Genomic DNA, 14,339 nt, shown 5'->3' with positions numbered 1-14,339 from the left:
GCCTGCACTTTTACTTTGACCCTTATTTTGATCTGATTGTATACCACAGAATGGCCAGTGGTCACAGATGATGGGAGTTGTAGTCTGACAACAAGTGGAGGCCACAGATTTCAGCATCCTTGGTATGCTTTGGTTTTGGCTGAATCAGCCTCTGGTGCCTCTGACACAGCGGATTCTTTTAGAATGTGGCAAAGCTCACAGCTCTGTGAGTGTTTACTAGCGAAGGCTCAGAAACCAGATTAGATCGTAGGCAAGGTTTGCAGCTAATGGGGCATTCGTCATGGCTGTTTACAATGCCTGCCCACAAATGCATGATGCAAGTGTGTTTTGGCGCTCTACACAGTCGTGTGCCCTTATCCCACGGCAACCCAGCTTTTACTAAACATCAACATACGCTCTGTTTCATTCTACCCAGAGTGCTATTATGTGTCACCTCTTTGTGAAGGAAAAAGCAGCTCAAAAAGGAATTTGCAATGAGTGTGGAGGGGAGCCATGCAAGTAGATTTAGCTCCTTGTACTTAACCATCTCCCCTACACAGGTCCCTTCTCAAACTTTATGCTGTTCGCAAAAAACAACAACCCTAGAAAGCATAATTATTACCTCAAGGACCACTTCTCCCCATATCAGCCAACCTGGACCCTGTGACCATCACCTGAGGCCCTTCTGTGTGTGCCTCCTACCAAAGAAGTATGGAGAGTAGCAACATGAGAACAGGGCTTTTTCTGCGGTGGCTCCCCACTTGTGGAATTCTTTCCCCAGGGAGGCTTGCTTGGCACCCTCTTTACATACCTTTAGGCACCAGGCAAGATCTTTCCTCTTCTCCCAGGCCTTTGGCTAATTAAACAACCTATGGCCTTCTAAACTGGGGGTGGGGGTGGATATTGTTTTTGTTACTAAGCTTTGCATTTTTGCGTTTTTATATTGTAAACTGCCCTGTGATCTTTGGATGGAGGGCAGTATAGAAAATATTGTTTTGCATTCCTGTCCTGTTCCTCCCCTTCCCCTTCAGTACCCCTCATGCAAGCAGGCAATGTGAGAAAGCACAATAAATGCTCCCAGATGACTTCTTTATTGAGCACTCATCCTGATTGGTTTGCAGGGAGATTAGACAACACTGGCTATTTAGTGAGCATTCATTTTTTTGATCATTTGCTTGAATGAAGGTTAGATGACGATGCATCAAAGCAAGTGTTAGCCCACATTTCCCAGTGCATTCTCCCATCGCTTTCCTTATCGCAAAAGTCCGATCTTTTGCGGAAGCAGGTTTTTTGCTCTAGTCTTTCCGATCATCACCCTGTCAGCCCAGTGTAGCCTTTCAGATTATATAAAAATCTGGAGCTTTTGAACCATAGGATTGTAGAGCTGGAAGGGTCATCCAAGTACAACCCCTCTGCTATGCAGGTATCTTTCTTCCAACTTTCCTCAGCCTGGTGCAGGTGGCACTTGGGTTTGAGGCATGCAGGTGCCCAGCCAAAGTAGGAACTAAGCCTACAGCTGTGCCTTCCCATAAATAAGCAGCTGGGAGGAGAGCGTCTGAGCTTTGCAGAGGGTAGGGAGCACTCCAGCCCATTGGCCACCAATCCTGGGTCTCAGCTGGGTCCTCTTCTCTTTCTTTTCCTTCTTTGAGTGTCCTGAACAATTACATGATCTGGAACCTGGTTCAGAAGACAGCTTCCAGCCTGGATCAGCGGTTTGAGGCAGCCCAGGAGAAGCTTTTGGAGACCCTGTATGGTACCAAGAAGGTAAGCGAATCTTCCTTTGGGGCTGCATCTAATGATTGATTTGATTTGTAGGCCTCTGGAGCTGTCGGCACCCCAGGCCTCCTGGTTAGGTAGTCTGAGAACCAGCTGCAGCCCACCTGACCAGCTGTTTGTTTTGGGAAAGGCCTGTTGTTTGTTGGGGCAGGATCCTCAGCCAACCAGTGTCTTTACAGAGCAACACACGTGCCCAGCTCTGCTCCCCCTTACTTATTTATTATTACTACATTAATATCCTGCCTCTAAGGATATTTACGAGTATTGTGCATGTTTCTTCTCTCTCTCCCCACTCTGTGCTTCCAACAACCCTGTGAGGTAGATTAGGTGAAGAGGTAAAGGGACCCCTGACCATTAGGTCCAGTCATGACCGACTGTGGGGTTGTGGTGCTCATCTCGCTTTATTGGCCGAGGGAGCCGGTGTGCAGCTTCCGGGTCATGTGGCCAGCATGACTACGCCGCTTCTGGCAAACCAGAGTAGCTCATGGAAACGCCGTTTACCTTCCCGCCAGAGTGGTGCCTATTTATCTACTTGCACTTTGACGTGCTTTCAAACTGCTAGGTTGGCAGGAGCAGGAACTGAGCAACGGGAGCTCACCCCGTTGTGGGGATTCGAACCGCCGACCTTCTAATCGGCAAGTCCTAGACACTGTGGTTTAACCCACAGCGCCACCCGCATCCCTAAGGTGAAGAGGTACAAGACTCTTAACCACAACACCACATGAGCTGTCCCACTTATGTCTCGTTCTCTCTCGTTTCTCTGGAGTCCTGCACACCCCGCTGGCAAACTTGCATCTCCAACACTGATGACACTTTGGGCTTTGCCCTGGGGGCTCTGTTCGTAAAAGCCACCTTCGACCGGCACAGCAAGGAGATTGTGAGTATCCCCAGGCATGTCGACAAAGCTGCCCTCTGTATGTCCCGCCTTTAACAATACCCCGTGATGACAAATTCTCCTGTCTGTGTGCTGTATGTGGCCCCTACATATTTTTCTTCCCTGGGAGAAAAGCAGCTGGGGACAGGAAGCAGTAGGCGCAGCCGGGAAGGGGAGGGTTAAGCAGCTTCCTGCCAGCCTGTCACTCAACCTGAAACCATTTATAGCTGCTTTGCTCATCCTTCTCAGGAAGGATGGAACTTACATGCAGAAACAATCGCGGAACACCATTTAACCTGCAAGGAATCAGTCATTTATAGAATCAATAAAACTGTAGAGTTGGAAGGGACCCCGAGGGTCATCTACAACACGTGAGGCTTGAATCGACAACCTTGAGATTAAGAGTCTCGTGCTCCGCTGAGAGAGCTATCCCAGCACCAACTCTCTGGAACTCCCTGCCTATTGATATTATGCAGACACCTTCATGGCATTGTTTTCAGCAGCTGCTAACCGCTTTCATGTTTAGGCAAGGCTACCCATGGTGCAGAACAACTTCCCAATAGGCTGGTATTTGCAGGATGTCCTCTCCTGCAGAGCACAGTGATTCATTGGGCGTATAGTGAATGAGATGGTATTCTGGTGATGACATGCTGGAGATGAGATGAGTGACGGGGAACACACTGATGCCCTTCCATAGACTTCTTATGTCTTTTCCTTCAGGCAGAGGACATGATTGCTGAGATACGCACTGCTTTCGAGGAATCGCTGGACCATCTTGACTGGATGGACGAGAAGACGAAACAAGCCGCTAAAGAGAAGGTGCCCCAGATATTTATTTGCTGCCAATTCCTGACAATCATGGCTTTAATTTTTAAAGGAAGTTTCTATTCCTTATGACTGTGCATTTTACATTATGATAACTTAGATATGTGAAGGTCCAGGTGGGAGAATGCAGTCCTTCTGATAGGTTGGGCCCATAGCTGTCAACCTTTCCCTTTTCTTTCAAGGAATCCTATTCAGAATAAGGGAATTTCCCTTTAAAAAAGGGAAACGTTGACAGCTATGGTTGGGCCTAAGCCTCAAGTAGAGCATGAAAGCCATGGCTATCCCTGGTTGTGTCTCCTCTTGCTGTTTGGAGATAGACTACCTCTGAGCATGGAGGTTCCATGTTTGCCAGCCAATGAGAGGTGGCACCTGCAGATTTTACCAGCTGCATGTGGCGTGACCTGCACAGCCTGTTCCCCCCTCCTCACCCCAACCTTTTATTGCAGTTGTGCAGCCTGCAAGCCTCGGCTGCCCATGCTTTCCTTTCTCTGCAGGCTGACTCCATTTACGACATGATCGGCTTCCCGGAGTTCATCCTTGATGACAAGGAGCTGGACGATGTCTATGATGGGGTAAGAGTAATATTCTACAGGCTTTAAGATGTGTTTGTGAGAAGTGGGGGTATTGCTTTGTTTTAACTAGTTGCTTGTGTTTTTACCTTGTACTATATTTTATTCTGCGAACCTCCCTGAGATGATGATGATGATGATTTGTTCAATTTGTATACCACCCTATACCTGCAGGCCTTGGGGCCTGTGAAGAAGGGTGGTATAGTAATTAATTACATCCAAGTTAGTGGCCATCCTGCATGAGTGAGATCCATAGTTTAACCATGCCTTCCTTTTTTCTATCCTGAATCTTCCAACATTCATTGGCTGTCACCAAGTTCTAATGTTAGAAGATGATACACACACAAAAAGGCGACCTAGAATTCTAAAGAGGACTATTCCAAGGTTTCCATTATTTACCATCTGTTTTTTGAAACAGAAATAATCTCCCCTACAGGAGAGATGCAGCAGTCCTGGAGATACAGCCATACCAGGTCAATGCATGAAGTCCTGTTCCATCTTCCATTTCCAAAAACCCATTTAATGTGTAATCCTCAAATAGAGCACTTATCAGATATCAAACATTACACTTGATCTTAGCCAATAGGCTGAGAGGCAATACTGGATTGTCCACAGCGTACTCAGGACTCCTTTTTCTGGTGGATTTTGAACTGTTTAAGAGCAAAATGTTGCTGCAGGTTGCTCACTGACACATCAGACTAATGACCATTTCCAATTCCAGAAAGTATACGGCAACAACCATTAATAATAATAATAATAATAATAATAATAATAATAATAATAATAATAATTTTTTATTATTTATACCCCGCCCATCTGGCTGGGTTTCCCCAGCCACTCTGGGTGGCTTCCGACAAAATATTAAAATACAGTGGTCTGTTAAAAATTAAAAGCTTCCCTAAACAGGGCTACATCAAGAAGAGGTGGCAAGAATACACAGAGGAATTATACCAGAAAGATATGGCTGTCTTGTATACCCCACATAGTGAGGTTGCTGACCTTGAGCCAGACATCCTGGAGAGTGAAGTCAAATGGGCCTTAGAAAGCACTGCTAATAACAAGGCCAGTGGAAGTGATGGTATTCCAGCTGAACTATTTAAAATTTTAAAAGATGATGCTGTTAAGGTGCTACACTCAATATGCCAGCAAATTTGGAAAACTCAGCAGTGGCCAGAGGATTGGAGAAGATCAGTCTGCATCCCAATCCCAAAGAAGGGCAGTGCCAAAGAATGCTCCAACTACCGCACAATTTCACTTATTTCACACGCTAGCAAGGTTATGCTTAAAATTCTACAAGGAAGGCTCAAGCAGTATGTGGACCGAGAACTCCCAGAAGTGCAAGCTGGATTTCGAAGGGGCAGAGGAACCAGAGACCAAATTGCAAACATGCGCTGGATTATGGAGAAAGCTAGAGAGTTCCAGAAAGACATCTACTTCTGCTTCATTGACTATGCAAAAGCCTTTGACTGTGTCGACCACAGCAAACTATGGCAAGTTCTTAAAGAAATGGGAATGCCTGATCACCTCATCTGTCTCCTGAGAAATCTCTATGTGGGACAAGAAGCTACAGTTAGAACTGGATATGGAACAACTGATTGGTTCAAAATTGGGAACTGTATATTGTCTCCCTGCTTATTTAACTTATATGCAGAATTCATGCGAAAGGCTGGGCTGGATGAATCCCAAGCCGGAATTAAGATCGCCGGAAGAAATATCAACAACCTCAGATATGCAGATGATACAACCTTGATGGCAGAAAGTGAAGAGGAATTAAAGAACCTTTTAATGAGGGTGAAAGAGGAGAGCGCAAAATATGGTCTGAAGCTCAACATCAAAAAAACGAAGATCATGGCCACTGGGCCCATCACCTCCTGGCAAATAGAAGGGGAAGAAATGGAGGCAGTGAGAGATTTTGCTTTCTTGGGCTCCATGATCACTGCAGATGGTGACAGCAGTCACGAAATTAAAAGACGCCTGCTCCTTGGGAGAAAGGCGATGGCAAACCTAGACAGCATCTTAAAAAGCAGAGACATCACCTTGCCAACAAAAGTCCGTATAGTTAAAGCCATGGTTTTCCCAGTAGTGATGTATGGAAGTGAGAGCTGGACCATAAAGAAGGCTGATCGCCGAAGAATTGATGCTTTTGAATTATGGTGCTGGAGGAGACTCTTGAGAGTCCCGTGGACTGCAAGAAGATCAAACCTATCCATTCTTAAGGAAATTAGCCCTGAGTGGTCACTGGAAGGACAGATCGTGAAGCTGAGGCTCCAATACTTTGGCCACCTCATGAGAAGAGAAGACTCCCTGGAAAAGACCCTGATGTTGGGAAAGATTGAGGGCACAAGGAGAAGGGGACGATAGAGGACGAGATGGTTGGACAGTGTTCTCGAAGCCACAAACATGAGTCTGACCAAACTGCGGGAGGCAGTGGAAGACAGGAGTGCCTAGCGTGCTCTGGTCCAGGGGGTCACGAAGAGTCGGACACGACTAAACGACTAAACAACAACAACAAAAAACAGGGCTGCCTTAAGATGTCTTCTAAAAGTCTGGTAGTTGTTCTTCTGGTGGGAGGCGTTCCACAGGGCGGGTGCCACTACTGAGAAGGCCCTCTGCAGCTAAGCAGCCTCCTGGTGGGCAGTTTAATCTCAAAAGAAGTGTGGGTTTTCTCAGCCTTGTCTATTTCTTGAACACCTGCCTGGCTGCTCTGATAGGCATTGGCCAGATGTCTGCATTATCCCACCCACTTAGTGCATCATGCTCTGGGTAGCTGTTAACTTGCTGCATGCCAGCAGAGGTCCCCAAAGTTTCATTTCAACGGCCTTCTGTTCTTTGGAAAGAATAATGGGAAAATACAGTGTGGAAATGCTGAGGGTGGCAGGAGAGGATATATTGTTTATTAATATCCTTCCTAACTTGCGCTAGCAAGTGTCTTCACTTGGCAGAGTGCATTCCCCTTCTTACGCAGCAGAAAGCTGGTTGCAAACTCATGTGAGTTTCTTAAGACAACAAACAATTCAATCTGGCTCGCCCAGACTGAGATATGTTCTAATATTCCTGGTAAGACCCCTTTGAATCCCTCCTAAAGGAAGAAAGACACCACAGTCTTATTCATAAGTAACAAAAAGTAGTTTTACTCACGATCAGGCAGAGCACAGTGTGATCTCTGAAGGCAGTCTTTAGGCTTAAAGTTACAAACGTGTATAAACAGGTTTACCCCATATGGGAGATAATTTAGGGGACTGCTGGTTGGCAGGCAGGTGATGGAGAAAGCAGGCAGGACAAACAGGAAGGCTGAAAAGAGAGAAGGTAGCTGTGTGAATTGGCCTTTTATCAGGTCTGGAAAAGTCATGCCCATCTACTAGTCACATGCAAGGAAGGATTCTCCAGGCCAGAAGGAACAGGAAGTTTTGACTGGTTGGACCAAACATTCCCTTGCATGTCCACTCTAGCAAAACATGGAATGTTGTACTAGACTGCTCTCAGTGGATTACATCCCACATACAGTTGTGGAGGGGAGCCACGCAAGCAAATTTAGCTTCTTGTGCTCAACCATCTCCCCTACACAAGTCTCTTCTCAAACCTTACACCAGTTGCAAAAAATAAAATAAAAAAATCCTAGGAAACATAATTATTACCTCAAGGACTGCTTCTCTCCATATGAAGCTACCTGGGTGCAAGCATAACATTATCATTCATGATTATTAGGAGGAAGGTATTCATGAGCATTCCACTGCCTGCAGCTCATCAAGTGCAGCTGGCATGTGGCATCTGTACCCCTTGCGTTGTCCATTATTTTTCATCTGTCCCCAGCCATTGGGTCTTTGGGTTCTAGTAATAAAAATTAAGTTGATCGTGTTATCCCAGGGGTGGGGAACCTTGGGCCTGGGGGCCAAATGTGCTCCTCCAGGCCTGTGTTTCCAGCCCTTAGGACTCCCTCTTATCCAGATCACACTACATGCTGATCCCACTCTGCACCCTTCTCAAAGGCCCAGGGAGCAAAGCAACTCTTCTCGATAGGTCTTGCCCCTATAGGGCAGTTGTAGAGGCTGAAGATCCTCACCTTCCCATGGCTGCCTCAATCTCCTTCTCTCCCAGGTCTTTCCCAAGCAATCTGAGACTACGCCAGTGTCCCTGTCTCAGCTCCGCCCTCTTCATGCCTCTCCTGGTTCTGGGAGACCAGAGGCATGGGAGCTTGTTACAGCAGGAAGGGGAGACACCCTGGCTTCTTCACCAGTCAGACTCATCTCTGCCTCTTGGCCTTCCTCCTCTCCTGCTTCTGCTTCTCTCTGGCACAAGCTCCCCCTGCTCACTAAGCCCTGTTACCTCTTCAGCTTCTGACACATCCTCTTCCCAGTCTGCTCCCTGGGACCGCTCATCATCGACCCACCACCACTCCCTGGGCTCTGAGCCTTCTTCCCTTGGGGGGTTCGCCAGCTGGTGCCTCCCACCATTCCTCTTTGTCCAGCAAGTCCATGACATCTCCTTTCTGCTCTTCTCTCTAGTACGAAGTCTCAGAAGACTCCTTCTTTCAGAACATGTTGAACTTCTACAACTTCTCGGCCAGGTTCATGGCAGACCAGCTGAGGAAGCCCCCCAACCGGGACCAGTAAGGTTTCTCTCCATACATTTCTTGCCCTTCTCATTCATTGAGAGATGGCAGAAGGAGGGCGGTGTGTGTGTGTGTGTCAGAGCTCAGTGGAGCATAGGGAAGATTTGAGGAGGCCCCTGGCAAAGTGTGCTTCATTGGTCAGCCCCCTGGCAGCAGGCTTACCTGGCAGTGGCACCAGGCACCCACTTGCTGCCATTTTAATTTTCTCCAGCTCTCCCAAGATGGCGTCACTGGTGTCAAGCCTGACAAAGAGTGTCACAGAGAGGGGAAGAGCCACACTCAGATCACCTTGGGGCTGATCCTGTTCCAGAATGATTGCTTCTGAAAATATCTTAGAACACCTTAGACTTACATAACTAGGGTGGTAACCCTAATCCCGTTTACCTGGGTGTAATTCTCAATAAATTCAATGGGGTTTACTTCTGAGTAGGCACGGTCAGGATTGCAGCCTAGGAACTGGACCTCAATACAGGCAAACAGGGTGGGGGTGGAGATGGGAATGACCTGGTTTTACATTGATTGAGTTTAGGGTCGTGTTTTAATTCGAACAGGAGAACGGCGTGGAGGGTTGGTCAGGATGAAGCCGAAACTTCCAGAAAATTCAAATCCACACACAATCAAATACAGTGGTGCCCCGCAAGACGAATGCCTCGCAAGACGGAAAACTCGCTAGACGAAAGAGTTTTCCGTTTTGGAGGTGCTTCACAAAACGAATCTCCTATGGGCTTGCTTCGCAAGACGAAAATGTCTTGCGAGTTCCTGCAGGTTTTTTTCCCTCCCCCCCTTTTCTAAGCTGCTAAGCCGCTTATCAGCTGATCCGATAAGCTGATAAACTGCTAAAAGCCGCTAATAGCGCTAATCCGCTAATGCGTCAATGGGCTTGCTTCGCAAGACGAAAAAACCGCTAGACGAAGAGAATCACAGAACGGATTCTTTTCGTCTTGCCAGGCACCACTGTAACCTTTTTTATTGCATCACATCCAACTGAAGGTGGCTGATTTCACGAAGAATTCTTTCCCACACGAAAGCAAGCAAACTCACCCACGCTGCATGTGGAAAGCGAGCATCTCAGGGAGAGGCTAGGCTAAACATCATCTTGTCATGCTAGCTTTTCGTATGAAGGGAGTTTTTCCCTCTCTACAGGACAGGGCATTCAAGCAAGGAGTTTCAACCAGCATAGGCCAGAAAGAGCTCTGCTGTCATGTCATTTCTGCAATTTCTTAGGCCCCATCTGAATAATAACACTGTATCATACCACTTTCAACAGCCCTGGGTCCCCCCTGAAGAATGCCGGGAACTGTAGTGTGTTATGGGTGCGGAGAGTCACAGAGCTACTGTTTCTGGAGTGGTGAAACTGTCAAAACCTCTTCCCAGATTCCCAGACTTTGCAAGGGGGAACACTGGTCTCCTAACAGCTCTCAATTCCTGGAAACTACATCATAGTGCTTTAAAGGCATGGTGCAGTTGAGGCCTAAATCTCATTCTTTAGGGCAACGTGGCCACACTGGTTGTGGCTGGTGGGAACTGTAGTGTAAAACTGCGGGACAAGGACAACTGTGACTTTAAGGAAGAATGGGAGCTTTTCACAAATTATTTAAAATGGCAACAAAATGAACTGGACTCCTTGGCAGGTTTTGAAGAAACATACACAAATTTATTGGTTGATAACATGACAGATAGATAAGGTAAGGATATGTACAATTTTATAACATGCAGAGAAATCAGAGAGAGGAGCTGAGGGAAGTCCTAGGGGGGAAGGGAAAAAACTATGTTTGTGATTATACGGTTTGACAATTTGTTATGTTGAAATTGTTTAATAAAAACATTTTTTTTAAAAAAAATGGAACTGTAGTGTAAAACAAGTGGAGGGCACCAAGTCGGGAAACACTTCTCTAGGGTCTTCCAGCCTCCAGTCTTATTTGCTAGCCGTGGTCCTGAACAAACAATGCCTCCTCCCAACCAATTATTGTTGTTGTTCCTTCTCCAGGTGGAGCATGACCCCTCAGACAGTCAATGCTTACTACCTGCCCACCAAGAACGGCATTGTCTTTCCTGCAGGAATTCTGCAGGCTCCTTTCTATGCTCACAACCACCCCAAGTATGTCTGGGTCTCTTGATTGTTTGGTAGGAAAAGAAAGCTTGCCGGTGGGGGGGGGCTGGGGAGGATGTTGTGGTGTGCTGGGCATGCTCAGACTTGACCTCTCTGCTCTGCAGCTGCCTAGCTTGCAGGGAGGGGAATCAGATCTGTACCAAGAAGGGCACACGATGGTGGGCTTCCTGTGTGTGGCTATTTCTGGCACACACACACACACACACACACACACACACACACACACAGACTTGCAGCGGAGTTGCAGTGCCAGTCCATCTGACGCCTCCCACTAGAAATCTCTTGCTTGTGGTTCCTGCCCCAGTAATTGCTTCCTGATCAGAGGGGACCCAGCATTACTTAATTGCACCATAATTGGCCTATAGTTAGCCAGTGCTTGTTCCTGGAAGGGGAAAGGAAAGGCTTTAATTTCAGGCTTTCTTCCACTATTTTGCATCTATTTATAGTGTGAAATAATGTCATTGCGCAACTTGAAAAAGAAAGAGAGGCTCTATATTTGGTGATCCATATTTAATAAAAGGGAGTGGGGAGCCGAAGAAATGTTTGTTACATAAAGCATGGGGAAGTTGTGGCACTCCAGATATTATATTTAGTCACCAGCACCCATTAGGGCTACCCAGAACAGCCAGTTGCCCATTTTTGATGGGAATTGACAGTCCCAGCAGCATCAGTCAAGTCATATATTCCCCACTCCTGTGCTACACAATGTGTGATGCAAGATGCCTAACCCCTTTGATGCTGTGTCCAAAGTTGCCTTAATGTTATTTCAGACATGAGCACACATTACCTCTCATCAACTGGGTACCAAAGGTGGCTTTCTAGGGTCATAACCTCTTGCTTCCTCTTTGTTTCTTCCCTTGAGGGCCCTTAACTTTGGAGGCATTGGCGTCGTGATGGGGCACGAGCTCACCCACGCTTTCGACGACCAAGGTAGGAGTAAGGCGCTTGGATCACTGGCTTCTTGTGTCTTGCATGTATGTGCTGTCTGCCCTCCTATGAGGGAGGCCTTTGGTTGGTGTTGCCTTGCATGGGCCTTTAGATCTGTAACAAATTGTGAGGAAGCTGGTGGAACGAACCTCTCTTTATGTTCCTTGGGCATCTCTTCCCCAGTTATTCTGGCTCCATCCCATTGGACTTCCTAGTATTTCGTGCCTTAGCTAGGTTTTCCAACGGCAAGGACCGTTGAGGGCTTTTGCCACCCTAGGCAGACCAGGTTACCTTGATGTTGCAGAGGTTTCTGGGAGGTGGTTGGGAAATCAGCCATGACCAGAGCACAGCAAAGCTTGAACTGTTTACGCTGTGAGCCTCCCTAGACATCTTCCGAGATTGCATTAGGGAACCTGCAGACCTGTGGATCTTGTTGGACGCCCAAATCTCATCATCCCCAACCATTGGCCATGCCTGGGATGTGAATAGATGCTAGGAGGGGATTTATATGTTAGATATACTATTTCCTTCTTCATGTTTGTGAGTTCAGTAGAGCGCATCCCTTGGCAGCTTAAAAGGGAAGCTTAGATAGGCTGGTTTTAGCCTTGTAAGTAATCCAGGATGCTTTAAGGTAGACTGGATTCTTTTTTCTCCCTCTTAAAACAACAATCACTCAGTTTTGTCAAAGGTAAAAATAACATTTACTCATTCTGGATACCTGTTGAAGAGCAACAAATATGGCAGCTTTGTTCAGGCAGGCTTAAAATGGTAATTCAATTACAAAGACATACTTAGGTCTAGCTTAAGATGTAGAGGCTCTCACATTGCTGGCAGAGTGGAAAGAGACAGAGGAAGAGGGTGTTCCCAGGCAAGTAGGAATATATATATAGGTATGCCCTCCCTCTGTCAGGGCACAGTGGGAGCGTCTCTCACAGGCCTCGGTCCAGTATACCTGAGGGAGCGTCTCCACCCCATCGTACTGCCTGGACACTGAGGTCCAGGGCCAAGGGTCTTCTAGTGGTTCCCTCGATGCAAGAAGCCAAGTTACAGGGAACGAGGCAGAGGGCCTTCTTAGTAGTGGCACCCGCCCTGTGGAATGCCCTCCCACCAGATGTCAAAGAGAAAAACAACTACCAGACTTTTAGAAGACACCTGAAGGCAGCCCTGTTTAGGGAAACTTTTAATGTTTAAAAGATTATTGTATTTTAATATTTTGTTGGAAGCCACCCAGAGTGGCTGGGGAAACCCAGCCAGATGGGCGGGGTATAAATAATAATAATAATAATAATAATAATAATAATAATAATAATAATAATAATAATAATAATAATAATAATAAACTCTTGCAAGTTCACAAGAAAACTCAACTCCTATCATATGCCTATCTAGCAAAACATGAATTGGTGGTTTGGCTTCACTTTAAACATCCCACACAGCTGGCCAGGGCTGATGGGAGTGGGAGTCCGACAACGTCTGGAAGGCCACAGGTTCCCACTTCCTGGTTTATAGGGTTGAGCCTGACCCGTCTGAAAGACTCCTGTTGGTGGCCTTTCCATTCATTTCCCCTGCTCCTCACTTGCACCTATCTCCATGGTAGCTTCCATTCCGCCATTGCCATCAAGCCGCCCTTTCCTTTCTGCGGTCCACTTGCTTCCCTACCTGTTTGCAATCCTTTCTCCCCAGGTGACACCTCCAGTCATCTTCCCTGGCTTCTTTGTGCTGCTTTTGCTCCTGCTCCATCCGCTTGGTGAGCATTCATTATCTCTGCACGAGTGGGCGACAGCTGGCAGCTTAGGGAGTTCACTGCCACCACAACCCCACCGATCCATTCCTCTCCTTTTAACTCACAGCTGCTTAAGGCTACTTCAGGAGCAACCCCCAGGTCCCCTTTCCTTTAAAGCTGGGGAATCCTTTGCCTGGGGCAACACAACTCTTCCAGCATTGCAGTGCTCAACAGCTGTGGATGGTGCAGGACCCAAAGGGCAACTGCCTTGCTGGGAGGGAAGGAAGGTGTGAATCACAGGGAACCTCGGAATATAGGAAGCTGCCTTATACCGAGCCAAGCCACTGTGTTCCTTCTAGCTCAGTATTGTATACAGTGACTGGCTCTCCAAAGTTTCAGACAGGGTTCACTCCTAGCCCTACCTGGAGATCCCAGGGATTGAACCTGGGACCTTCTGCATGCAAAGGAGATGCTCTGCCATTGAGCCACAACTCTTCCTGGATCCGAGATAATCCCTCCTGTATGGTGGAATGGAACTGAGGATCTCTAAAGTATGGGGCAATGACTAAGAAGCAGCTGCTCAGAGGTCTAGTGGAGGCCAGCTGCCAAGGACCCATAGAGCAAGACTGTGTGCGTTCCACATCGATGTTTCAGGGCAGATAGAGCGTGGAGCACAGCATTGGGCACAGAATTCTGCTCCTGGTCGCCTGAGCTTTCGTTTTTGAATCAAAGCAAGTTTCTACCTCTTACGCCCGAAAGTGTGTGGGCAACGCCTGGCAGAAGTCTCAGAAAGCAGGTAGCGACTGAGTTGGATTTGCATTGGTGAGAGGGGCAGGATTTGGTTCCTCTGCACTCTCCATGCCTTATAGGAGCTGAACAAATTGTGCAAAAACAAAATACGTACAGATTAGTTGCATGTGGATTGTGTGTAAAGTGTGGGTTTCCTC

General features: G+C 47.1%; 1 protein-coding gene across 2 annotated transcripts in view; it reads left to right on the top strand.

Moving 5' to 3' along the window:
- Positions 1-14,339, top strand: part of ECE2 (endothelin converting enzyme 2) — a 49,843-nt gene that overhangs the window by 29,807 nt on the left and 5,697 nt on the right. For both annotated transcript variants that reach the window (XM_081190178.1, XM_081190179.1), the window contains 7 exons: positions 1,629-1,743; positions 2,522-2,632; positions 3,350-3,448; positions 3,949-4,026; positions 8,526-8,629; positions 10,620-10,730; positions 11,605-11,672. In XM_081190178.1, the coding sequence (XP_081046304.1) occupies positions 1,629-1,743; positions 2,522-2,632; positions 3,350-3,448; positions 3,949-4,026; positions 8,526-8,629; positions 10,620-10,730; positions 11,605-11,672 (686 nt within the window). The remainder of the gene's footprint in view (positions 1-1,628; positions 1,744-2,521; positions 2,633-3,349; positions 3,449-3,948; positions 4,027-8,525; positions 8,630-10,619; positions 10,731-11,604; positions 11,673-14,339) is intronic.

The sequence above is a fragment of the Podarcis bocagei genome, assembly GCF_964188305.1.
Source record: "Podarcis bocagei genome assembly, chromosome: 4".
Taxonomy (NCBI): Eukaryota; Metazoa; Chordata; class Lepidosauria; order Squamata; family Lacertidae; genus Podarcis; species Podarcis bocagei.
Note: the sequence above shows the minus strand (reverse complement) of the source record. Positions and strands in the feature narration are given on the sequence as shown.